The 26,636-nt window shown below is 44.8% G+C and overlaps 2 protein-coding genes across 23 annotated transcripts in view; one reads left to right on the forward strand and one right to left on the reverse strand.

The window, feature by feature from the left end:
• GRIP2 (glutamate receptor interacting protein 2) overlaps nucleotides 1-8,950 on the forward strand; it is a 68,551-nt gene extending 59,601 nt beyond the window's left edge. For 2 of the 7 annotated variants that reach the window (XM_042880270.1, XM_042880272.1), the window contains exons 21-24: nucleotides 571-691; nucleotides 2,969-3,205; nucleotides 4,197-4,343; nucleotides 6,867-8,947. In XM_042880270.1, coding sequence (XP_042736204.1) covers nucleotides 571-691; nucleotides 2,969-3,205; nucleotides 4,197-4,343; nucleotides 6,867-7,055 — 694 coding nt within the window. In that variant the 3' untranslated portion in view covers nucleotides 7,056-8,947. Of the gene's footprint in view, nucleotides 1-167; nucleotides 692-2,968; nucleotides 3,206-3,676; nucleotides 3,742-4,196; nucleotides 6,041-6,866 lie in introns of those variants that run through there. The other 5 variants (XM_042880271.1, XR_006180676.1, XM_042880273.1 and 2 more) reach the window with 5 other exon arrangements.
• A 5,258-nt stretch (nucleotides 8,951-14,208) lies between these two features.
• The window catches only part of SLC6A6 (solute carrier family 6 member 6), a 114,244-nt gene continuing 101,816 nt past the window's right edge, over nucleotides 14,209-26,636 (reverse strand). For all 16 annotated transcript variants that reach the window (XM_042880168.1, XM_042880174.1, XM_042880172.1 and 13 more), the window contains 6 exons: nucleotides 26,006-26,118; nucleotides 23,059-23,196; nucleotides 21,976-22,078; nucleotides 20,959-21,059; nucleotides 20,145-20,315; nucleotides 14,209-18,357 (listed from right to left, as the gene is read on the reverse strand). In XM_042880168.1, the coding sequence (XP_042736102.1) occupies nucleotides 18,217-18,357; nucleotides 20,145-20,315; nucleotides 20,959-21,059; nucleotides 21,976-22,078; nucleotides 23,059-23,196; nucleotides 26,006-26,118 (767 nt within the window). In that variant the 3' untranslated portion in view covers nucleotides 14,209-18,216. The remainder of the gene's footprint in view (nucleotides 18,358-20,144; nucleotides 20,316-20,958; nucleotides 21,060-21,975; nucleotides 22,079-23,058; nucleotides 23,197-26,005; nucleotides 26,119-26,636) is intronic.

Below are 26,636 nucleotides of genomic sequence, written 5' to 3' on the forward strand. Positions count from 1 at the left end.
TATGCTGACACTGTTGATATTGCTGGCTGTAGTGTACGTTTACTTGTCCAGCCTAGGGCAATCATTTTTATATACATCTTTGCATTATTTACTCTCACAGAGACCTAATGTATTTACCATTTTCTCACCATGTCTGTTACCCTCTGTGTTTTTCTCTCTCTTCTCAGGTGTTCTGTGTCTCAGATCTGAGCTCTATCCCATCAGCCTTTGTACTAACAGTCTCTGAGGCTCCTGGTTTACCCATAATGCATCCTTTTTTCTTTCACTTCTCTATTTCACCAAAACGTCTTCCTAAACCTACAATCTTCCTACAGGCACTTTTTAATTTACCCTTTGAACTTTGACATCACTACACCAACTTAATTCTTCCTTTGAAGGACGCTTGCCCCGTTAGTAAATGCATGGAGGTCTCGTGTTCGGACTCTTGTCTGAAAAGTTCATATTGTTTGCTTTTGTATATGAAGACTCTTCAAGTCTCTGCTTTTACTGGTGAGACACTTGCTGTAGCCTCGCGGCTTTCATCCTGCTGCAGAAGAGTGCTGACAATGTTTGGTTCCTACGTTACAACAGATACCCCAACCGCCAAAATGGCCTTGAGACCACTCACGAGGATAGTTTTTGGCGTGTTTTTGGAGAAGCTTTGGAGGATTTGGAAACATGCGGCCAGTCTGAACTTTTGAGGGAGATTGAGGTAAATCACTTTCGGAATTTGCTGCTGATCTGTTCTGCTCTTGACTTGAATGCTAAGCAGTTTCCCCAGATGTGTTGATTGCTCACAGCACCGCTGTGCTGTTAGTGGTGTGAAGAAGGGTTCGAGTTGTGGCATTTCAGGGATGTGCGATGGGTACCCACACCTCATCAGGCAGTTGCTTGCACGTTCTTTCCCCCAGAGCCGAGAAGTTACCAACCAGTAACTTTGTGCTCTTTTTGCAAATTGCTGCTGGCCAACAGTCTTCACCTGACTGTTGGCAAAGCTCCCCTATCAAATGATAAGTCCTTACATGGGGAGATACTGTCTGTCACAAGCACTTAGAGGCCAAGCAAAATGAGCCTCCCAAAAACCCATTGGGACCAAAACTTGCTTTAAGTATAGACAGGAACAACATGCATCTTGCATTCAGCTGTCACTTAGCCGGAAACTGTTTCAGTAAAATGGGTAATTGGAAGCTTTTCAGCCAGCCTTCCCCTGGAAAAATCTGAGAAAGTAATTGCTTCCTGCAGAAATAAAGGTGTTTCCTCTCTTCACGAACCACTTTCTCTTTTCTTTATCCAAAATGCTTTGGAGGTCGTGTTATTGTGTCCGGTTATTGGATGGGGAGCCTGCATTACTAAGCTGTGGGATGCAAATAAAGGCCTCCCTTGAGACTGCAGAGCAGTGGGCAGCAAATCTGCCCGGTGGGATGGAACCCAGCAGTGCAGCCCCACGAGCTGCTCCCTCCTTATGCCTCCTGCATGCGGGAGGTCTGGGGAAGGCTTGTGGGGCTGGGTCCTCCATTGCCCCAAAGATGGGGCTGTAGCTAAAGTAGTACCCCAGGGTTGGAGGAGAAGGGAGGAGTCTGGAAATGGGTTTGCTGTTCCAGCAGATTGTGCAGGAATGGCATCCCCATGCAGTGCCTGATAAGGTGCCTGGAGAGATGCCAGCTGTCACACTACTCCAGTCCAGTAACACTGGATCTGGGTTGGAAATGGTTTTCTGGGCATGTCTGGCCAATGTGCTTGTTTCCTCAACAGAGGGTGTAAAATTCCCATTACTGTCAGTGGCTATTTAAGAAAAAGTAGCACTCTGAAATGATGCATAGATGATTTTCTTCTGCATAATGGCGGATCTTAATGCAAAAGAAGGGGTTTGTTTGGCTACTATGCAATGCCACGACAGAGAAAATAATCTTTCTGTCCATTCCTTTTGCAGGGATGTGTGGGCTTTTGAGTCATGCTGCTTAAAGGCTTTGGAGCTGATACATTTGGAGCAATGCTTTTAAAAAAATTTAAAGAAATTTTGCAAAATGCAGACAACCTCTAGCACTACCCATCTTATCCTAAAGTGATGGATAAAATATGGAAATCTTTTTAGCTTGTGAGTTTCCTAGCATATTTGAGGAGTCTTCTCTCAAAAATTAATCACCTTGAGTTTGGACAACACTCAAAAACCTGCTACACACTCAAAGGATTTCCATATTTTTCCATCTCCATTTGGGATAACATAGATAGTGCTGGCATTTTCATCGCTGCCACCAGAATCTGCTTTATTTACCTGTATTGTTTCAGCTTGCAGAAAAGAACCAAAGGCCTTGATTAGATATTTAGTCAGGTGATATTTCCCCTGTGTGCAGGAGAAATTGCTCTTTGACTTGCCATGGTTAACACTGCTGAATTTTGCTGTTTGCTCCCTGCCTTTCCTTTTCTTTCCGCTACCTTTTGACATTTAATAGGACTGCAGATGTTTGGAGCCTGAACTTCATAATGATGGTTTTCATTATGCTGTTTAAATAGACTCTGGAACCGGTTGAGGTTCCACAGACTGGATTCTTTACTCCTTCATTAGCTTTGATCAATGTAATTTCATTAGCGAAACGCATTGCCAAATGGAGTAGAATCTACTTAGGGGCATTGTTTAATGGATGCTATCAAGGATGACCAGGCTTAAAAACTACTTAATTTCATATTTTTTTAACTCAGTTTGACTCATTGAAGGCTCCCATTTACTGACAGATAAAATGATAATTTCTCTGCTGACTTGGCCTCAGCAGTGGTGCTGCCTTCCTGGGGCCGTTGCCAGCACTGCGCTGTGCTGATGACGGGCTGCAGCCCGCAGAGGTAGGCTGGAGATCCACCAGTTCCTGTGGGAGCTCCCCTGAGGTCAGCACGTTCATTTGCCTCGATTCCCTTGTTGTCCTCTCTGCCGTTTTTATTCCTGCGTTGTCTGTCTGCTGCCACCTCAGCGGAGTGACTCTGTGCCCTTGTCCCGCAGGCATCCATCATGACAGGGAGCGTGCACAACCTGGGCCTGGAGGGCAGCAAGCTGCTCCTGGACTCTGTCAACCCATCGGGGCTGAGCCCATTGAGGAAGGCAAACTCCGGCTGTGACAACGGGCAGACTGAGAGCAGCAGCTCCCCTGCCAAGAAGAATGAGAGGAACCTGGACATGAAGAAGATGGAGAAGGAGATGCAGGAGATCATGTCCCCTACCCCCCTCGAGTTTCACAAGGTCTGTGTTGCCAAGGGTTGGTTTGCTTTGGCACAGTGGTACCGCGATGGGAAAAGCTGATGGATGTGTTGCAGCCCCATAGAAAATGCTCCCTGTTGACCCTTTGCCAGTGGCACACACCATTCAGTAAGCTGCTTTTTTTCTGAGAAATCATTTATTTTCTGTCCCCTTCCTCTTCATTCCCAGCCTCTCCTAAATGGGGTGCAAATGGTAGGACCTGAGTGACAGGATACTTGTTTGAATTCAGTATGCGGGTGATTGCAGCCAGTTTAAGTGTGGTGCAAGGCAATGGTAATTAGGAGGAGTAATTAACTGTAGAAGCTGTTGATGCAGAATGCAGGCAGGGAAGGGAGCTGGAGAGGTTTCAAAAACCAATTCCTTTTTCTTTCCTAGTGATTTTACAGTGAAACATGCAGTTAGGGCAGTTGGGAAAAACAACTTCTTCTTGTTTGATCTGCTTTTGTCCTTCAGGGTATGGCAAATGCAACTTTAAATAAAACTCCTTCTTTCCTGATGGAAGAGAGCTGAGTAAGTAGGTGTGTTATAGGGTGAGAGTTCTTTCTGCTGGAGTATCTGTTGCTGGAGGTGTTTGGAGGTGAGGTTGGGGCATCACCCTGGGCACTGTCCTGCCCATGGATCACGCAGCCGTGGGGCTTCCCCAACCACCAGCACCCTGATGCAGTCAGAGCCGGATGGTAGAGATGCACTCCCAGTTCACAGAAGGAAAGGGGGGACTGTGGTGGAGGGAAACAGCTGTTCCTGATATTGCTTGTCCTCCACTGGCTCCCAATATTGCCTTGTGCCAAGATACACTTCTAGCAGCACGCATCTCCTTTAGAGACCGAAGTGTGATTATGATGTAGGGAAGAGAGTTAGATTACCTGGCTCTTGTCCTCAGTAAGCCAGAACTAATGAATAGTATTAAGCAGTATAGATATTTGTGCTGCCTCTGCAGCATTCCAACGTGTGCTTTCTGCTTCTGCCCCTCCAGATGACACTTCGCAAAGACCCAGAGAGCGAAGACTTTGGATTCAGTGTGTCAGATGGCCTGCTAGAAAAAGGTGTCTATGTAAATATGGTCCGTCCGGATGGGCCAGCAGATCAGTGTGGCCTCAAGCCATATGACAGAGTGCTTCAGGTAATAAATGCAAAATGCAGTTCTGGAGGCTGGGACGGAGTGAATGAGTGGCTGAGAGGAAGAGAGAAGTGAGACCCATCCATGACAGCACTAACTTTAATGAAAGGTAATAGTTAGCCAACTAGGTGAGCACCTTCCACCTAACTCTCAATGAGACCTGTGTTTTGTATAAGAAATCTCTAGGTAGCAGAGCTGGTTCCCCTAGCTGACACCCAGCCCAGGGAGCACCTCCACACAGAGCTGTCCCAGCGCTGTCTTTCTGAGCTTGGGCAGCTCACAACCAAAACAACCAAAAAGCCGTGTCGCTTTCCCTCTTCGTCCTCAATCCTTTTCCTATCCTGAAAGAGGGTGATTTTTGGACAAACTAGACCGTGTGGACCAATCTGTGTTCTTGTGAATCCCCTGTGGAGTTAAGCAGTGTTCATGAAGTTCTGTGCATGCCTTTGACATCTAAAAGTTTTCTAAGAAACAACCATCTCTCAAGCAAAGTGTTTTTCATGGATATTTTCCTCCGAAAGACACTAAATCTGAAGCAACTGACGCAGAAACAGAATAAAAGCTCTGATCAAATAAAAGTAACTTGGGTGTATCTGCCTGCCAGAGGGACAATGAGAGCACGGTGCATTCTGGAGTTTGGAAAGGAACTTTATATGGACGAAAAATAACAAGTTTTGCTTTGGAGCGACTCAAATAGCGACTGAGAAAAGCGTGGCTTTGATGGAAAAATTGCCACCATTTGGAAATGCAGATATTGTGACCGTATTTGGAAGCACTCAGATGTTTAGTTTTGCTACTTTCTAGGCGGTGGCTGTTAGCAGCAGGATCAGAGCCAATATATTATGTACATCAGGTAACCGGAGAGCTGGCAGCGCTGTGGGGAACCTTGTTTAAGCTTGTTATGATCTCTAGCCAGTTGGCTGCTATACAGTTATTCCTTCTCGGATTCAAATAAAAGATGGTGCAGGAATGAACAAGAAGCTAATTAGGCTGCAGGCTGCCTTTCTGTTGAATGTTGGAAGTGTTGGTCTTTGCAAATGCCAAGTGCTCTGGGAGGTGTGCCTGAGACACAGCGGAGCAGAGACTTCTGAGACCCCCTCCTTCCTACATGCTGTGCCACACAGCTTCTACCTACAAGAGGACAAGGCAATTGCCATTGGGTTGACGTGTGCAGCAGTGATGGATGAGGGATTGCAGAGCTGGTACAGACAAATCCCAGCAAGAAGCACGGCGATGCACTGCTGAGGATGCTTCACAATGCTGCTGGTTACGGGCATGATGATGTGTCTGCAAGCAAGTTCCAATGCTGAAGGCCACAAAACATGTTGTCCCTGCAAAGGAAGTCCCTCTGCCTCTTGACTGATGGATTGCCCAGAGCACAGCATTGCACTAATGGCTTTTCTGCACTGGAGCTGCCCAGCCAGCATGGAACAAAGGCAAAGCAAGCTCATGGCTTATTTCTTGTCTGTGTGCAACCTGGAAATTGTCCCTGGTCACTCATCTATAAAGAGCAGTACTGAGTTCGGCTGTGTAGCTGCCAGCTAGGGCAGGGTGGCACTGCTGCCATTACATTGCCCAGCTCTATGGGCATGCATTAATCCTGAGAAAGGGCTTTGGATGCAAGGGTTGCATGGACTTATCCAGCCCTTATCCTGAGAAGGAATCAACGCCTGGCCTGAGGGGTTATGTTCACTACAAAGGTGGGTGGGAAATTCCTTTCTCCCCTCCCTGCTTCCCCTCCCCATGCTATTTGCCAGCCCTCTCCATCCTGGGGCTGTCGTGGCACCGAGCCCATGTGCTCTGGGAGCTGTAGGCAGGAGAGCCAGGATGGTTCCTGCAAGTGACCCAGCCTAGAAACATGCTTCAAGATGCTCAAATGAGCAGGAAAAGTGCTTACACTGCTGAATCCTGCAGAGAGGATTTGCAGCCTCCACAGCCACCATCTTGAGCCCATGTGAAATGCATCTGGACTCCTCCAAAATGAAAGATGTAAACGGTGTGAGGAGAAGCAGGAACTGTTCAGTATAGTCCTGATTTACTGCCTGCTGAGCTGGAAGTGGTCATTTGAAGCCTCACGGTCTGTGCTGTGTTTGTTTTCTAGGTGCTGAATGCCCTACACCACAGATTTAAGGCCAGTGAAAGCCATGATGACAAAAAATTATATAGCAACCTTTATCCCAGAGACTTGACCTAGAGAATTGATTTTTGAGTCCTGTAGAGTTCAAAAGGTGTAATACTATCTTAGACTCCAGGGGTGAGGATTTCTGCCTGATCCAGGCTTTTTCCCCTTTCCTCTACCAGTTACAGAGCCATTCCTCTGCTAAGGCAGGATGTGCCCAGCTCAAAGAGGGGGAGAGGGGGGGAGGGAGGCAGTGCTCTGCTCTGCTGTGACCCCTCAGGCACAGTCCCCCAGGCGCTGTGTGTTTTCACAGGTGTGGGTTTAGCACCAGCCTTGTGTTTTCTGTCTAACAAACCTGCTGTTTCTGTTGTTCCTCCCTATGGCACATCCTAAATCCATCCCGACAGGTAAATCGCGTCCGAACGAGAGACTTTGACTGCTGTCTGACTGTCCCTTTGATCTCAGAGGCTGGAGACAAGCTGGACCTGGTGATCAGCCGCAACCCTTTGGCTGCCAACGCTCCTCTGGAGGGGAATGGGGAGCTGCTGGCACAGGCAGCCCACACCGAGGTCAAGGCGAGCGTCCAGACACTGTGAGCAGCCACAGCGGATGGTACCTGGGGCCTCTGCTGAGCCATTCTGGTATTTGGGGTGTTCTTCCTGTTTTTTGCACTGGTATTTGTAAATGCTGTGTGTATCATCAGCTCCAAGGGGGGAGGTGGGTCTTCAGTGAGCTGTCACCTGTAGGCCACCCAACGCTGCTGGGAAGGTTGAAGCTGGATGTTTGTTTCTGGGGCTGGGGTGAGCTGTTGCATCCCCAGTGCATTGTGGTGCACGGGGTCTCCTGCCCCAGCACCTCCTCGCTCTTCAGGCCTTGGCCATCCTACAGACACACATGGTGCTATTTTTATCCTTGTTTGCTCTGTTTATCACATACAGCAAGATTGAAATGCCATTCTTTTTCTGTTGTACCCAGCTCCACCCTCCAAACGCTCCCCATACATTGATTCCTGCAGTCCCTTTCTCTCCTGCTATCAGGCTATGGAGGGCCCTGTTTAAAGACAATTCAAAATGCACTTGATGGTGTCTAGGTGCAGTTCTTGTTCAGAAATTTATGTTTGCAGCTGCCTCACGCTGGCCCCTTCCATGCTGCCCCAGCAGGGCTGGCTCAGCCCAGTGCCCACTGCCCACTGCCCAGGGCACCTCGTCTCACCATCAGCAGTGCAGTTGTCCGCGCCACACAGCGGCTATTAGAGCAGAAGGCTGTGCCCAAGGCTGAAGACCCTAAATGCCTGCTACTGTTTTTCAGATGGTTATGGAGATAATGCAAGTAAAAAGCAGAAGTGTTGTTATCTAGGGCAGTTGATGTTTTGAATTAATAGAACCTTCTTGTCCCCTGCCAGGCAGTGACGTGAGAAGTCCCACGGTAGATGGAGATTGTACATCCCCTGCCCCCACCTGCACTAGCAGTGCCTAGGTGGCTTTGTTTTGTTAACCCCTTGCCTGTTGCTGGCCTTCCCATGGCCTCCAAGCATGGTGCCCCTATTGTCCCCAATGTGTGTATTGTCCCCAGTGTGCCCCCAAGCCATGGGGAGGAGGCAGCTGAGGTATTTGCATCGGCTTCAGTCTGCAGGAGACACAGTCCATCTGGCTGTGGGCTCCTCCTCCTCTCTTTGCTGTGAGTTCCTCCTGTGGCAGATGTGAGCTGCGCTCTGTGTTCCATGTCTTAGCACTTTATGATGACATTAGCATCCTGGCACCCTGGCATTGCTTTGCCCATGAAGGCTCACATGTGGTGGTATGGTGGAGGTGAAGAACTTGCATGGTTGTGGGCAGCAGCCCTGGTGACCACTGCCCCCATTACCCCACTCACCATTTCATTTCCTCCATCACCACCCCATACCAGGGCTGTGTTTGGGTGCCATAGAGCTGTGTGCAGCACGTTCCTCATTTTGCTGAGCCAGGACTCACTTCTGCATCCATCTCTACTTTGCAGCTCTGTCCTTCCACAATAGCCCAGCATATTGGGGTGTTTCTTTGAGGCATGTCCAGCCCCATCCAGCTACTTGTCAGTGTAGCCATTTTCTCTTCAAGTATGCAATATCCCATACCATTGCTGCCACAACTAGATGACGTGCCATAATTGATACTGTGGAGCATTGACAGTGCAGCCGAAAGTGTTTTTATATGCAATATTCTGAACAGTGGAAGCTCGCTGGGGCTTCTCATAGGTTTTTAATGAAGACTTTTATTAAAGGCTTTAAAAAAAAAAAAAAAAAGAAAAACTTGGTCCTTGTATCCCTTCCTATGCATTTTGAATGATATGAAGATGAAATGCATTACTTAAATGTGTATTTTTATCCATATATTAGAGTGTATTCCTTGTAAAGTATTTTTATATGCTGATTTTCTTATGTATCTATGAAAGCACAATATTTAAAAGTACAGCATTTCAAAAAATATTTTAGTCCTGTTTTGGACCTATTTGTAAATCTCTGTATTTAAATGGCATTGCAATGACTTTTTTTTTTAATTAAATAAAAACAAATGAAATGCACGTGTTGTGGGTCTGTTTCATTCTGCTAGAGGACAGGAGTAGGGCAGTATTCTTCATCCAGCCCTGTTTTCCCAGAGGACCCACGTGAGGGCAATGAGCAAAAGATGGGGTTGGTGGGACCACTACTCATAGGGCTCCCAGTGCAGGCTTTGGATTGGCACTCGCTGCTGCCCAGCAGCGGGATTTGTGACCACTTGCTTCCCTCGCTGCAGATAAGGGGACTTTTTCTGCAGCTCTCTGCATCCAGATGCTTGTGGTGCCCATGCTCCATGGCTGTGGAGATATTTACATGGTTATAATATTGCTTACATCAACTTGGCCACACTGGAAGCCTCCGTGGTTCAAACCTTGGCTACTTCATGACAAAATATTTGTGTGGCAATGCACACGGTGGCTGTGAAGTGGCAGCGGCAGTGTTTGCAAAGCTGTGGGTAACCCCCAGGGATGGGATAAGGAGGTGACCTGATGGGCACTTGGATTCCCAAGATCCATGAGTCATAGAATCAATCACCAAGGTTGGAAAAGACCTGTAAGATCATCCAGTCCAACCATCCACCTATCACCAATATCACCCACTAAACCATGTCCCTCAGTACAACAGGTAAATGTTTCTTGAGCACCTCCAGGCTCCATGACTCCACCACCTCCCTGGGCAGCCCATTCCAGTGCCTGACTACTCTTATAGAGAGGAAGATTTTCCCTTATGTGCAACCTGAATCTCCCCAGCACAACCTGAGCCAGTACGATGCTGCACTGCAGGAGCCAAATTATCCAGCCTCTGGAGCCAGGTGTCTAAAGGACGACTGCCACAAAGCCACTGGGAGAGCTCATGTCCTTACAGGGAGGCTTTGCCTCCCTTTGCTTACAGAGGGATTAAGGGACACTGCTACACTTCCAGCACGTGCAGTGCAGGCTCTACATTCCCTAGATAGAGCCATCAGGAACTGCTGCTCACTGGCAAGCAAAGGGTGAGCTGTGTTTTGCAACCCTTCACCACCAAGTGGGTAGCACAGGAATTATCAGAGGTCAGGCATGGAAACACTTCTGGTTAGAGTTGGGAATCATTGCCATGTAAACAAACCTTATCGGTCATCTCTGGCTGTCTTCGGGGCACGGGCTGCCAAGCAGAGCCCTTCACATGTCTGGCACCAGGGCCGTGCCAAAGCCGCTCGGTGCCAGCCTGGGCACCGGTGCCGTGTCAGGTTGAACACCCAGCCATGCAACGTGACCGCAGGGCTCTGCCTCACGCAGAGAGAAAAGGGCAGCTCAGTGCAGCCGGGACACACGGGTGAGCGGGGAGCTGCCTGCTAACAGCAGCCTGCAGGCCTCGGCCGAGGGATCCAGCCCAGGGCAGGTCACAGCCACGCACGGCTGGAGCACGGAGCCCTGCAGCAGCTCTGTGTGGTGCTGTGGGACTTCCGGCTGATTATTTTGTACCTGAGACACGTTGCAGTGTCTGCACCTGTGATGGGCTGCTCAGCCCAGGCATTGCAGGCTGTGCGCTGGCACAAAGGCCTCAACTCTCACCCAGCAAAAAGTAATGCAACCAAGTCAAAACCAAGCCATTTCCCGTCTCAAAACAACTTCAAAAGCTTCAGGATGCAGCAGGGAAGCCTGGCTGGGGGGCTGCTGGACATGGTCCATGCCCTCAGCTCCAGTTGGGTTATCAGCAGCAATCCTGACCACAAATGCTGTGCAGTTTGCCATTCTACTTCCCGAAAACATCAACCAAAATGACTTTTTCTTTCCTTCCCCCCTCTCCACGCATGTCTTAGGAAAAAGCATTTCTGATTTAACTTCCATTTGCCCAACAGAAGGGGCCATCAGAGCCCTTTAAATGACAAATCCCATACACCTGGAAAATGAATTCATTCTCTTTGTTGTTTTTCCCTTCTCATGGAGCTTTTCTGCACCTGGCTCTCTCAGCTTGTGACCCTGTCTGCTGTGAACACAGCAGTGGGGCAAAAAAGGAAGAAAACTGGGCAAAAAAAAAAAAATGGGCACCATTTCCATACCTTCACACTGCTCCATTTGTCTGAGTGAATTAACACAGAGAATAATGGGCTTAAAGGAAGAGCTGAGGTGCTCAGAGATTGAAAACATCAGTGAGCACAGCTAGTTTATAAAGGAAACTTTTATTTTCTGTTATAAGGTGATTACAAACTCATCTAAAAAAGCAAAGATGACTTAAAAATATCCATATACATTTCATTTATCTAAAAAGCAAAACAGAAACTGCAAAATACAAACATTTACCATATACACAAAGGCTGGGGGGGTCATAGGATTAAATTACACTCCAGGAGGATTTTCAAATACAAATATTCCATCTTGGAACACACACACGCACACACACACGCACACAAAGTTTTAAAATGTTTTAAAAATATTTTTCTTTTTTGTTTTTTTTTTTTTTAAAAAGTCCAGATGACATTTTTGAGGAGGTCATCATCACCACCCCATCTATATGTGCTACTCATCACCGTACTGTAGTCACAGTTGCTAGGAATTTAAATAATAATAATAAAAAAAAACAAACCACCACTATTTTTCAGCCAAATACATCAAAGGAGATGGACCACCTCTCACAACATGAAGCCCCCAGCAACGTTATCAGGTAACAGCCACCACATCACACTGGGAAACAACAGCCTACTGAACAACGAGCATTTCAGAACAGTGCTGGGATGCGGCGATGCTGAGAGACCTCACTGCCCTGCAGGACAGGAGCAGGTGACACCGACTGGATGCGCCCCAAAGGGTGTTTTTGGCCTCTCAACAGGAGTTTGCTACTGTTCTTTTTTCTTTTTTTTTTCTTTAAATAATAATAATAAAAAAATCTTCTTAACATCTCAACTGCAGAAGTGGATGCAAGAGATTTAGGAACCATGCGTATCATGCTAACATGTACAATGCTACGGGCCCAAAGCCTTCCCTTGTACGCACACAAAGCACACATGCACAGCTCCTCAGCACAACCAAATTGCCTTTTTTTTTTTTCTTCTTCATATTTTTCCCCACTTTTTCCACCAACTCAGAGCACAGAGAGCTGCTCCACGTCAGGCTGTCTGTGCTCTATGACAACACGAGCAGCAGCGCTGTGCTGCAGAGCTGCAACACAGGGAGGAAACCTCCACAGTCATCTCACCCCTTTCTGAACTGCTTCTAATTCGCTTTGCTCCTAAAGCACAGAACTGTGTAAAGCATGGAGCAATTACGCTCTGACAGTTTTACAGTTTATTTCCAATTAGGACAAAGCCACAAAACAAAGAAGGACGTGTTTGGGCTGTCATTCAATACCCAGCAGGGTCAGGCTCTTTTCCAATGGCAAACCCTGCAATCAAAATTCTTCACCTCTACTGGCCATGTGGGAATGATTATTTGTTTTCTTAAGGTTTTAAACCTGAGAAATTCTTTTTTTTTTTTGTCAAATCACATCTGAAGTTTTTTCACCTACAGGATGTGGGTAAGCTGGAATCACCAGCTGACAGCTAGAAGAAGCATGCAAAAAGTTATTTCCTCTCTTCACTTTTTCAATAGAAATGAACAAATTCAGATTATTATTACTTTTTAAAGCAGAGAATCGTTGTGCAGGAGCAGCTGTTTTTGGGGATGGCAGAGTCACACTCTGGGAAAGGGGCAACTTCCAGCTGGGGCTCAGGCTGCTGTGCCAGAAGTAATTCTTGAGCAAATCTTCCAGCAAGCTCAAATTAACCACTGATACCAACAGATCATTTTCTGTGACTGAATTATGGAGCTTGGGGGTGGGGGGGGCTGCTTTTGTTCATTGGTTTCTCCACTGAGAACTTTCTTTCTTAATCTTATCTTTGATTACAAGAAATAAAAAGGAGCTACTTAGGTTCTGACAGTTCCCAACCTTTGCTCATGCAAATATACAAATACACAATTAAATGCTAATCCTCACCACAAAGCTTTGGATGCTGATTTTGGAGGAAACAAGTCCGAAGCTGCTGCCCGAGCCCCCTGCACTCCCACCTCCCACAGCAGGAGCCATTCTGTACTTGCACAGAGCCAGGCATCCAACCTTAAGAATCCCTCGGCAAGGCCAAGGCCCAGCATTTTGGCACTGTATCTCCCTTTCAGTATCTCAATTTAGCCAAGTCCATTTGGATGCCCTGGAGGTCAGCACTTCTTAAGAAAGCAGTGCCTAAACCATCTCAGTTCCCATCCCAATAGCTTGGAAAGTCATATGCATAATTTGCAGCTTCGGAATGGAAGCAATGTCCCCACCTGTGTGCATGCTTATAGGGGTGGAAGATTTCATCTACCAGTCTATGTAAGAACAGACCTTTTTATTTTCCTGTTACTCAAAGTGAGCAACTTGCATTGAATCTTTTGGAAATGATTTCAGGGTCATCTTTCTTCCAAGTATATTTGAGCTGCTTAGCTAACTTAGACCACTCCATTCAATACACAGTTTATTTAACATTTTATAAACACTATGGCCCCACACATGATCCTGCAGCGACTGCAGACGTGGAAGCTAATAATCAGTTATACAAAGGGTTCAAATCTCCCACCAACGGAGAACTGCCATTGGCACAAAGTGGGAGCTTAGAACCCCAGTGTGACAAGCACAGCCTCACCAAAACTGCAAATCTCCTTGGCAAATAAAAGCAGACTTGGAGGAGACTTGTAAAAAGCCTATTGAATGGAAATGTTCATGTGTCTTCAGAGCTGTTTGAACTGTTCTAGTGCTGAGGCAAGGAAGAGGAACAGGAACATCTGCAGTTGAGAAAGGTGGATACACAGCAGAGTGCAAACTGCTGTAGAAGATGCTACCCTGATAGTGGCAAAAAAGGTTCTGCAGATACGTGGGTTTATTTTTTTGTGTGTGTGTTACACCAACCATAAGGCTGCACCTTCTTTTCTCTTTCCTCCTCTCCCCAAGACCAACAGTGGAAATCAGCTTTGCTGCTCCAAGACTATTTCACCTAACTCTCCACTCCTGAGCTGCACTGCTGCTGCAGGTTGAACACCAGCACTGTTTAAGATGGTAAATACAGCTGCTACACTTTGATATTTCCATTTACTACACAAGAACAAATCCATGGTGGACCTACTATCTCACACTTCAAAAAAGACTTTTCTAAATGCATGGATCTGTTTGGACCAGATGAAAAGGAAAGCTATAGATGGAAAGGTAAATGACAACAGTAGCAACAACAATAATAGTAATAAAAACCAGTTCTATTTATGAAATCATATTGTTTAAATACCAAAATACAGAATACTGGTAAAGTCCCTTACAATAGATGCCCATTCAGTAAGATCATAACTAGTCACAGGTGAACTACAACAGACATTTGGAAAACTGAGAAAGATCAGGAACAACTCAGAGAATCTCGTGGTGCAAATTTCTTTGCAGTTCTGCCATCTCCCATCTCAGCTGGGAAGGAATGCTGCTGGAAATGTGCCATTTCCAATCCCACAGGAGCTGAGCAATACAAAGGTGTGTGGGACACGAAAGGTGTGCTTTTGTTTTGTTCTGCTGTCTTTACATTCAATGCTCTCATCCTGAAGATCTCTTGCCAAAACCCACACTTATTTTTAACAGTATCCACACCAGTTCACTTATGACTAGCCATGATAACTCAGTATAAAGTTCCTCATTTACAAAAAACAGGTAAAATAAGTCACAAATGTTTAAACAATCAGGAACAAGAAATCACTTGCATTTGCAATCATAAATAGGTAGGAAACACAGACTTAAAAATCATTTTTTAATAATTTTGGCAGAGGATCACATTGAAATGCAAATTTATCATATCAACAAGAAAAGTTCAGAAACCCGATAAAAAACGTCAGGTAAAAAACACTTTAAAATGTGCATGTGCTCATTGGAACTCAGACCCCATTTTAAAACAGAAAGAATCATTTTGGAGGGGAGAGGGGAACTATTTTCCAGAGCTCTCTGTGAGCCCCAGTCCTCCCCTGCAGTCATGCTGACAAGCACAGCAGGGCCAGAGCAGTGTACTTGGAGATCACTTGGATGAGGTTGTTGCATACGTGCAAGACTCTCTCACATGGTACATGGAAGCAACTGATTTGAATGGCACAAGTTCACATCGAAATGGGGCTGGGTTCTGGTTCTCTGGTTGTACTTTTAAAGGTGTAGTATTGGCCCTCTGGTTTTCAGCACAAAGATGCTCTCCACAAGTGGGAGATGGCTCACTGAACTCACCAGACATTTCTGATGTAGTCAAACCATTTTTTCCCTACCTAAAGCTTGTCTCATCTCCATAGTACAAATCTGATGTGCAAACAAATCTCATACGCAGCCATACGGCAACATATCAAGAAAATTAAATATAAATTAAGCATCAGTGTTTCATCTACACTCACATAAACCATTAATTTAAACTCCCCCCCCCAAACCTCATGCTTCAATCTTAACCCAGACAAGCATGCCTGTGCACTGCAGACACTAATCACAACTCAAAAACAAGGGTCCATGTTGAATCCCACTGAAAGACTCATCTACAATCGCATTTCCTTGTCCTTGATGGTTAAAAGATTAAAAAAAACAGAAACAGCTGTTTCCTTATTTTGCACACATCTGATGGCAAATTCCAGCCAAAACCCTCCTGGCCCAATAGAATTCCTGCTTTCAGAAAGGCAGTCGCCACTGCCCTGCAGCTGAAATCAAAGAGTTTGCCATCTCCAGCTGTGGAAAAGTTTCCTTTAAACTCCTGTAATACAGCAACCAGAAAAAAAAAAAACAAAAAGCAATGCTGACATGGCTGGTTTTGTTGCTGCAACTCAGCCCTATGATGTAAAAATATGAACAAATTCAAAGTAGAAAAAAAAAAATCTTTTTTTGCTTTTGGTCCATCTCTTAACTTTAAATCACCCTTTTTCTTTTACAGTAATACCAACAAGTTATTCAACAAGTGCTGCTGCAGCCAGTTAGTCCATGGGACGTGAACAAACAAATCAAACCTTCTGAGTAGGAATGTTTTGAATTGGATATGTTCCTGCTGAAATGACAAGATCTGCCCTGACAGACTAAGCTGACAGCAAAATCAACAGATACAAACTCTGCTGTTGTCATTTCCTCTAGATACCTTTGGATAGCCTAATATCGGGGTATCATGAGAAGAAAAAACCCTTCCTTAAAAATAGAATGCCCACAAGAAAAAGCTGAGTTTTGGCAGAGAATCTGTTCCCAGCACAACCTGCTCAAGTTTAAAACAGAAAAAAGACTTCTGTCCATGTCTTGGACAGTCTTCAGGGAGCAGCTCCCCATGGAAGCATCCCCCTGGCCCACAGCAAAGCTGCTGCACCCCCACTGCCACACTCCTCCCAGTGGTGTTTTCCTTATTCCTCAGGTCAACCTGGAATGGAACACAATTCCTTCGGACCAAATAAACACAAAATATTGCAGTGTTACATTTCCTTTGTTTTAACTCAAAGTCCCCTATGTCCTGTTTCTTTAGCAGACATATCCATAGGCTTTAGAAATATGTCCGCCACCCTCAAAAAAGAAACTGCAATCTAACCTAATGGTGGGCAAGCAGATGGAGAACCCAGAAAGATCAACATCAGAAACATCAACACAGTGGAAGAGCAATACAGGAGCGCAACAGCAAAGGGACCAGCATAGATGGAATGGTGTTACAATGGAAAAGGAAAGGTGCTCACCCATCTCTGAAGCTCTAAGCTGACAGGAAAGACTCCACAAAGGAGGGATCTCCAACCAGAGAACCTTCCAGAATGGCAGTCAGCCCTTAAATGGGGTCTAAGAGAGCTGCAGCCAGGTTCCACCCCTTCTGGTCACACAGCTCAATTGCCTTCACCTGTGCTCGCAGGGCTGACCCGGTCCTTTCCCAGGTGCTCAATCAGTGGTTCAGGCTGTGACTCAGCAGTTAGCACACACCAGATCCACTGCTGCTTTAAGAAACCAAATCCTTCTGTCCCCCCAACAGAATCCAATTCCTCCAAATAAATAAATAAAGAGAATCCTGGTTACCAAACCTAGCAAAGCATTCTCGAGATACATGGATGAAAAGTACGTGCTTGCTGGCTGATATTATTATCTTCCTCACTATTATTATTAACAAGGCTATAAACAGTGCTTACGCCAGGTGTAGGTGAGTGGCTCTGTTCCTGGTGTTGGGGATGACCTGCACTGTGCCCACCTTTGGACAGTCAGAGTCCACAAAAGATTGGTGGGTTTTTTTAAATTATTTTTCTGCCCCAAACAAAGTCCAATAGTTAACATGCAAATGAGTGAGTGGGCAAACACCTGAAGCACCAGGATCACCAGGTGCTGCTCTGTGCTGCTCGGGATCAGGCTGCAGAATTCAAGCTTATCCCAGTGACATCTCTGCTAAAGTCTTTGCTGGAACACTAAAGAGCAGGTGCTCAACCCGCCTGATCACACACAAGCAGCAGGCACTTCACCTAAACAAAAAATAATAATAATAATAAATGAGTGAGCTGTGCTAAGTCCTGGAAACACCTTCCTCAAGCCCTCCTCTTGTTTGTGTGCCTGGATCCCAGCTCTGCGCCTGCAGGAAGGGCTGTGAGGCTCTTCACACCCAGCTCCTCTGCCCACTCAAACACCCTGCTCCAGCTGCCCGCTGCTATCTCTATTCAGGGACTGTGCTAAACACAACTGCACCCTTTTCCCTCTTGTGACCCTGAAGCCTGTCGTTTACCACAATCGAACCAGAGGGTGGAAATACTACACCTTTGAAAATTCTCTTGAAACAGCATCTTTGTGTTTTGCTTTGTTGTTGTTTTTTTCTTCTCATATCTCTCAACAGAGCGCCTTTTGTGTGTTCTGTAGGTTACCCTGCTCCCAACCACACCAGCACCTAAAATTGCTTTCTGAGACTTGAATATATTGCTGGCAAGACAATCAATTCAAGTGGTAAGGTGTATAACGTTTAAGAGATAAAGATATATATATATTTAAAAAAACAGTAATAGTAAATTCCTGTAATATGTCTAGTCTGATATGAATGCTCTCCCTCTACAGAGAGACATCTGCTGTGATTACCTTACAAAATATTAAAAAAAAAAAAAAAAAAAAGCACACACAAAAAATAACTTTCTCTGTGAGAAATAAAAATAAATCCTAGTGCAAATATAAAGCTCTGTAAACCTGGTCCTATGAGAATCTATGGTTAGTAAACGGCAGTTAAAGCAGGCTTATCCTCTCACAGAGAGAGCTCACATCATGGTTTCCACAATGATATGAGTTGGCTTGATCAATCCGCCATTCGAAGTTCCATTGGGGCAGAAGGGAGTGCCACTCTCTGTTTCTTTGGACCACCGATTCACTTCCTTGGGGGCAGCCACTGCTTTTATCCTCTGAAAGAAAGGGGGAAAAAAAAGCAAAGGTTGAGAGACCACACAGTCCACTGGTCTTCCTGTGCAGAACGGAGGAGGTGGCAATTCAACCATAGGGCTGTCAGATGTGCAGGGCTCTGCAAGGGCTGTGCAGTAGTACCATGGTGGAGGTTTGCTCAGTGGAGCCTGACTCGAGGCAGGCATGTCAGAGGGCACTCACAGCTTTATCCAACACTTTGGACTTTCAGTGCTGCAGCTGCTGCTCAAGTTACGCCTCTTCTCCTTCCTCATTTAGAAACAACTCTGCTTTTTAGGCCGCCTTTCATTGCCAAGTGGCAACTTCTCTCCTACATCTCAGTTCACAAAGGAAGAATGAAATGGCATCTGAGCAGTGTTTACTCTCTTCTCTTTCCTAACATGGTCTTTGAAGAGTGCTTTGGCTACTTTTAGACTTGTCTTTCAATACACAGGGGTGACAAAGTGGGCAAGAAAATAGACACATGAAAATGTTCTGGCCACAGCTGAAAAAGGCCATTAGCACTGGGAGGAAAACAAATCCAAGTGTTTGTGCCCTGGGAAACATTCCTTCCTTATTCTATTCTGTTGGGTTTTTTCCTAAGAGTCCCACTTTCTCCTCCAAGAATACCCTGGGCTGCATTTAAGACCATCTCATTAGGCAAAAACAAAACTAATCTGCAACCTTAAGAAGAGAACTGCTAAGTTTCATGTTTGCACAATCTCTAAAAACTTTCCACAGGAAGAAAAACAAACCAGGAGAACTGGTGCTGAAATGTGAAGGGCAAGAGTTTGCCTGTACATCTATATGAACCTGAGAGAATCTGCACTGACAAGTCTGACGCTGAACCCAGATTTTCCAAAGATCAGAAAAATCCTGATCCAGTGTTTTGATTTGACTCATTAAGAATTAAAACCAAACAAACAAAAACAAAAACAAAAAAAAAAACAAACATCAACAACCTAAAGCAACCTAAAATGTGAAGCACGCTGTCAGGAAAGTTTGACTTGCATTCAGTCCCCCAGAGCAAAAGCCATGCTTGAGAGCCACAGTCCATACCTGGATCCAAATGTCCCTGGAACTAAGAGAGCTTTCAGACAGCTGGGTTCGATGCAGGTATTTCTCTCTGTTTTCTCACTGATTTTTAGGATGGTATTTCCTTTCCCCATGGGCAGGAGAAGAGAGACCTGGCACTAACAAGCACTGAGAAGCACCTTGGACTGAGTGCTTGTCTGCACATGGAAGCAACAGCTTTCCTAGCTGGAAACTGCAGAAGTGGGAGGCAAGTAAAATCACCTGGTGTTTGTTTGAGGCCAGAAACCTTTGTGTTTGCCAAAAGGACAGGTGATCTTTAACAGTCTTATCTGCATTCACTGCAGGGGAGGCATCCAACTTTGCCCTACCTGGACAAGGTGGCAGTTTTCCAAGCACTGTGCTCATTTTGCATAGAACAGAGCAATTTAAAGCTCCCTTCCTCTTCTATACAGACTGTGCAAAAAGGCTGTGTGTTTGCTCATGTTATAATCCAACTTATCAAACCGGTGAGGAACAACAGCATGTTGTGGCCTATTTTCCCTACAAGTACCCCTCCTTCTTTTAGTAAGGAGAAGTGAGAGCTACCTCAAACAACTTCTCTTTTCCAAAGAACATGTTTTAATGTTAAAACACATTGCTCAAAGCAGAAGTCAAATGCAAAGAACCTGCCGAGATCCCCAAAGGCAGCTCTGCTCTGAATTCACTCTCCCATTTGCAAGGCAGTTTCTGACTTTAAGGGGGTGGTGCTTTCTCTTACCTCAATAAGCGACCCATCTGACCGTATGATGCGGATGACCATCACCATAGGGATGCAGATCATGGAGGAAAGGGCAAGAACCCATCCCAGGCCGATTGCCCACTCAGGGTATGTGTAGACCTTGTTGTAGGTCAGTGGTTTGTACTTGGCCAAAGAAAAGACAAAGCACCCCTGTCGACGAGAAAGGAGAATTAAATGAGTCTCAAAAAGGGTTCAAAGCAGCATGGCTCTGATGCTATCACTGGTCCTAAGGAAGACAGGTAGCAAGAGGCAGAGTTGACAGATACATATTTTAAATGAATGGGGACATTATTCTTCCATTTAAATTATTATAAGAGCATCTACATCTGCTCATAAGTAAACCTTTGCTTGGTAATAGAGTGTTAAGCGATTGTGCTGAACAGCTGCAGTACATCACCTGTCCTTTTCTGAGCTCAAACACTTGCTAAACATTGCAAGGAGCTTACTTGGAATGCCCTTCCCAGCAAATGAAATAATCTACATTGAGTGTCTGCCTCAGACTGGCAGTCCTGCCTCGGGACTTTTTGTTAAAATGGCCTTGTAGTTCTATTACTCAAAGTAATGCTCTTTGGAGTGCATTACACTTGTGTGTCACAAATACAGTACACAATTTGTGTGTCACAAACGTAATACACAATTTGTGTGGTCAGTCACATTAGCAGACAATGTCTGAGAAGATACCAAGCCTCCAGCAGCTCTGTAAATTGGTCTCTCAATGCTACAGTCTTCACTTAAAGAGAAGCAAATAAGAGGAGGCTTAAAGCTGCCCCGTCAGCCTAGAAATAGGACTCACCACACAAAGAACTGGTGTGATCACAATCCAGCTCCATTTCATCCAGGGACCAGGTCTGTATCCAATCATATCCTCAATGGCATCATAAATATTATCAGCGCCTGTATTGGACAGTGAGTATCTTGATCAGAACTGGACAAATAAAAGCCATGTAAGAACTGCAGAATTACAGCTGCCTTTCTTGGCCCCCAGGGGGTATTTAAAACAAGGGTATCAGATGTATTGCCCAAATTACCACAGCTGTGAAGTTTAAGAAGATTTTCTCCCTCAGAAGCTCAAAGGCTGGGGGAGTCTCTGCTCCCACACACTCATTATTTAGATGCAGGAGTGCAATGCTAATCCCTCCTGCCCCTGTCATAATCATATTCCTCCCTCCTAAGTCTCGCTGAACTTGCCAGAGAGATCATAGGGAGAACACAACAGCAAATGGTACACCCTGCTTCTACAGAAATTGGACTGGCATAAAAAGAAAGCTTGGCTTATTCTGCTTTCTTAAGTAGATGGAGTATATGAAGAATCAGGGAAACAACCAGTGATAAACAATGATCATTCCCAAGCTACAATCTCAGGCAGCAATGAAGGCTGCTCTCAGACTTTGGTACTCAGCATCACCTAAAAAGAAGGGGACAGAATATACTTTTCTCTCAGCTTTCTTTTTGTATTTTCTATTTGTCTGGCTTGGCCTTTGCAGACATTGCTGCTTTGAAACAAAACTCTCAGAGACTGAGCACAAATTTTCATGGCTGGCCAGACTTTCAACTCTGCTCTCTAAATATAACACATATAAACGCTTAATTGTGCCTTCATTAATTAGCGGTGAAAAAACATTCATTTTTGTGTGGAAAAACACCTTCATCCCAGGTGCACATTTGTCTCTAAGTGGCCAGTGCAAATTTATATTAATGGCATGTCTGTGCTGCTGGGAGGGTGATTCTGGGATGGCTGATGATTAAACGTTTGGCTGTCAATACTCTCACTAACTCATCCCAAAGCATCAGGTGAAAGTTTTTCACTTACCATAAACCCAGGCTACAGCAATACATTCAAAGAATGCAACCCACAAAAGGCATACACCACTAGCTGCATAGTAGTCAAAGAGTTGAAAAACATACATGCCACCCTGTAACAGAGAGACACAATGCCTTAGGATCCACCAGGAAAAAGATCTGAATACTTCAAGCCCAGCCCCCAGCAAAATCTGCCAGCAGACCTTAGTGACTGCTGCCTAACAAGCAGAAATAGCAAGAAAGTGGCACTGCTTTCCCTGGGGCATGTGCTTGTTTACTAGAGGAAGCATCCTAAACAAGATGACAATCAAACAGAATTAAGCCACTTAGTATAATCTACTGAGACACTTAAGTCTTTCCTTCTTAAAAGTATTTTAGGATGGTCATTTATAGGAACAAGTGACCTGAAGAAGCAGTAGGTCCTTTAACATGAACGCATCACAAGCACTAAAAATGCCATCAGAGAGGGTCTGCACTTACACTCTGAGTGAAAGGACTTTTTTCACTGGAATCTTTTCCTTTCTAACTCCATTTATTTACACTGTTCTGCTCCACTCCTCCTTTTACTACACTGAACTGCGTGTGCCTGAAATTGTACTTGGAAAAGGAAGTTTGTCAGGCATCTCTGTTACAGGTGCTATTTCAATTCCCACAATTGTCCTCTTCCAGATACAAATACTGCTCAGATTTTATTTTTAAGATAAATAACACAACAATGTTGGAACATATTATTATTATTTATAACAGAATCAATTCAAGAATATTTAATTGATTCAAATCAGTTGAACTAAGACAAAGTCTTTTTTCCCCTGCATGCACTGAATGCGTTCTTAATTTGCTCTACTGAAGGTTCTCCATGTGTTTCATCATTTGGAGCCTGTTGTTAATATTCACACTCATGCTGATCAGAATGAAATTAATGAGAATTCATTACTCCATTCCTCAGATCTAGGGATGGAAGAAGCTCTCTAGATTTAGAGTGCCATTCCTCTGAGTGGCTAATTCTGATTCACAGCTAAAATAGATCTCAAAATGGCTTTTTTTTTTAAAAAAAGAAGCAATTTAAGCAATTTCCAGCAATGCTGTTACATACCTCAGTCACCATAGTTAGTCCCAGAAGATAGCTAAGGAAACATACTATAGCGATGAAGATTTCCCGTCGGTAACCCTTCCTTAGGAAGGATGGGTGCAGATCAACTAATGACGTGATCTGTCCTTCAACTTCAACAAACTAAAGAGGGAAACAACAGAAAGAAGTGACTTGAAAGTTATCCGCCATGCATTTCATCCTAGCTCATAATTAAATGCTCCACAGCAAAGCTTCAATCTCAGTCTGTGGCAAAATGCTGCAGAAAACGAGGTATTTCTCTGTAACCTAAAGGTTAAAGGCTGGGGGAAGTTTTCAGTTTGGAATAAGCTTTCAGAATTGATGTTTTTTTCCTAACATCCTTGCAAACTACTAAAGGGGCTTTGTGGACGAAGGCCGCAAGGATAAAGGAACTTAATTTGATGACAGGAAGGCACTTATGGCTTTTATGTTGTAGCTGCTCCAGATGAATACGCAAGGCATGCTGGTAGAGAGGCTCAGAGAAAACCCTCTAAAAGCCCAAGCTGCCCAAGTTAGGAGGGTACCAATCAGGTGTTTTTTTTTGATGTACTAGAAAACCTCACAAGTACTATTTAGATTAATTCCGCAGTTGGATATAATTCTACTCCTGAATTTGCTACAGCAAATCTAGCCAAGGGAAAGCAGGCTTTGATATGAACTAACAGCCCCTCTTGCCTGAACCTGTATTTTCTGAACTGGTGAGCAGAGTTCTTCTGGCTGAGGCTCTGGGGCACTTCATCAATCACGATGGAAATCTTGGTACAGTTCCCATACAACGGCTTGGTAAGCTGTTTGCACAGGTAAAACAAAAACAAAGCCCTGAACAGGTTAGCTAAAGTCTAACCAGCTTTTGTACTGACTTGCCATTTGAAAATCACACGTAAGGTTTGTAACCCGAGTTAACCAAGTAACCAAATTTGAATAAAAGTTCAAAGTTTACTGGAAATGTGATGCATTTCACCCACTGAGAACAGTGACTGCTGAGCTCATAAAAAATCCAGAGAGATCATTCAGCACTTTCACTTGGCAAGGTACAAAAGCATGAAGAATACTGAAGGCACAGGGATACTATGGACAACCAAGACTGCCCCTGCAGAAAGGATCTTCATTTTGAGTGGGTACATTATTTTAAAGCCAACCATTTCTCACAGGGAGTCTATGAACTAGCATTCTGTCAAGAACAGACATCTTTTCCTACCCAGTATCTCTTTCCTTTCACACAGCTGAGAAGTGCCTTATAGCAACTCTCCCTCTTTGACCATGAGCTGAAACATCTTTTTGAAAACACAGTTGTCCAGCAATAACTCTGCTAGATTTTGCAGCCTCCTGTCTCGTTGTGACTTATGAAAACTGGTTTTGCTCCTAAAACACAACCCTTTGGTCTGATTTGATCTTAGCCTGCTCTGGCATTCCAGAAACCTGCTTGACTGCGCTCCAAAAAAACCCAACAAACCAGAGGGGTGGAGGAGAGAAATTAAGTGCTCCAATTAGTTTTAATCATTCTACGCACTGAAGAGCTTTTTAAAATTACCAGACAGCTTCCAATTTGCATAAGCACAGGCTTGCTGAACCACAGCACTGGGAACTTGTAAATTCACTTTGCAGTGATTGAAAGTTGCTCACTAGAGTTCAAAGATTAAAACAAATAGCAATTTGGGCCAGAGTATCAAAAATGTAAGAGAGAACAACTGGCTAAAAATCTATTTAAATATTTATCTTCATACAAGAGAGGACAAATAAACATTTCACCCTCAACAATTAAGTTTTTGTAATCTCAGTTCTTTTCCATTTGAGTGCAGAAAGCTGTCTGTTGCCCTGAAAACTTGAGCAATTTTGAATGTGCAGTTACTGTATAATCCTTTGCCACATATATTTCCTTGGAGTGAACCATCTAGAAATGATTTACAGGCTCCCTTGTGAAATTTACTTCAACATTCCTATAAGCAACCAGTGAGAAAAGTAACATAACTTCATGGACTAAGCTTTTTGATTTTTTCATGGTCACTAACTAATAACAGTGCGTGCAATGCAATGAGTGCACTGGAAGCTTTCTGTACCATTCAGAGACACTGAATGCACGCTGATGTGCATGATGTGAAAGTCAGAAGGATCCCAAGCTGCTTGGCACCTCTGAGCAGAAGACCTGAAAAAGAGAGCGGTTTTGCCCTTTGTTTGTGAAGCCACTATGGATACAGTGATACTGTGCTTTTTGTGCCTTGTGATGACACTGCAGTTAGAGGAGGTTTTCTGACTCTTAGTAACCTTTGAAGTCAGTACTCCATGAAGCTACTATTTCTTACAAAGCATTTCAGTGGTGGTGTATACTAACGGCAGGTGATCGCAAAGGCACGAAATACTCTGTGAACAGATTGCAGTCTTCTTGGATATAAGGAAGAAATTTCTTGTGATAAGGGCAGTGAGGCACTGGCACAGACTGCCCAGAGAGACAGTAGTGCCCTGTACATGGAGACAGCCAAGGTCAGGCTGGATGGGCTTGGAGCATCTGATGGAGCTGTAGGTGCCCCTGTTCACTGCAGTGAGGTTGGACCAGATGGTCTTTAAGGGTCCCACCCAACTCAAATGATTCTAAATTTCAAAATTCAGGAAGTTCTTCTCCAAAGTAGAAAAATACTGAACATAGCAAAAATGCTGGTATTTTGGGGACAGACTGCACTCATATTTAGGCAAGGCTAAGTCCCTCTTGCACTCAGCCAGCTCCCGATGACAAAGACTTGCTAAGCAACATCATGTTGACTACCAGTCAACAGCCACAGATCTATCACACATAGTCCCTGCACCAAAAAGCAACACAGATGAATTCCTCATAGGCAGCATTAGAGAAATTCTCCTCTATAATTCATGCCAGCGTAACTGGCTTTGCCCAGTCAGCACTGAGACGAGAAGCCATGCACCCCTTACCCATTGTACTGACCTGGCTATCCAGTCCAAGCAACAGAAGCATAATAAAAAAAAGGATTGCCCAAAAGGTGGGCAGTGGCATCATGGACACAGCTTTTGGGTAGGCAATGAAGGCCAGGCCTGGACCTAGAGAAAGAGAAAATAGGAAAGGGGGAGGGGAAGGGAAGAAAAACAGTAAGTACCAGCTCTGTGGTAAAGGTAGCACACTCAAATGCAGGAATGCCTGGTTCCGTTCAGATAAATCCAAACGCGGCTGGAAATACCAGAAGTGAAACAGTTTGGCTCTTTTATCTGAAAACGAAGCACGCATGACTAAAGCAGAAACCATAGGCCAACCCCCGAGGCATTGCTAACTGATCACCAGCTTTAACATCCGTTTCAGACATGTCAGTAATGGAGGTGTTCCTACACCTGCCCACAGGGACACAGGTCAGTTTTGGGGCTGGGGGGAGAAGGGGTGACCCAGGGGAATGGCAGAACCCTCACAGCTAGCCCACGTGGTCGTGATGAAGGTGATGATGATGAAACTCTTTTTTATGCAGGGAAGGGATTCTGCTAGAAAAACTCCCAGGGGCCTTCAGTAAGGCAACCACTGCCCCACTCCAGACACAACTTCCAAAACCAGCTTTTCTAGAGCAGGGTTT

The sequence above is a fragment of the Lagopus leucura genome, unplaced genomic scaffold (assembly GCF_019238085.1).
Source record: "Lagopus leucura isolate 7727_CA_CO unplaced genomic scaffold, USGS_WTPT01 Super-Scaffold_100026, whole genome shotgun sequence".
Classification (NCBI taxonomy): Eukaryota; Metazoa; Chordata; class Aves; order Galliformes; family Phasianidae; genus Lagopus; species Lagopus leucura.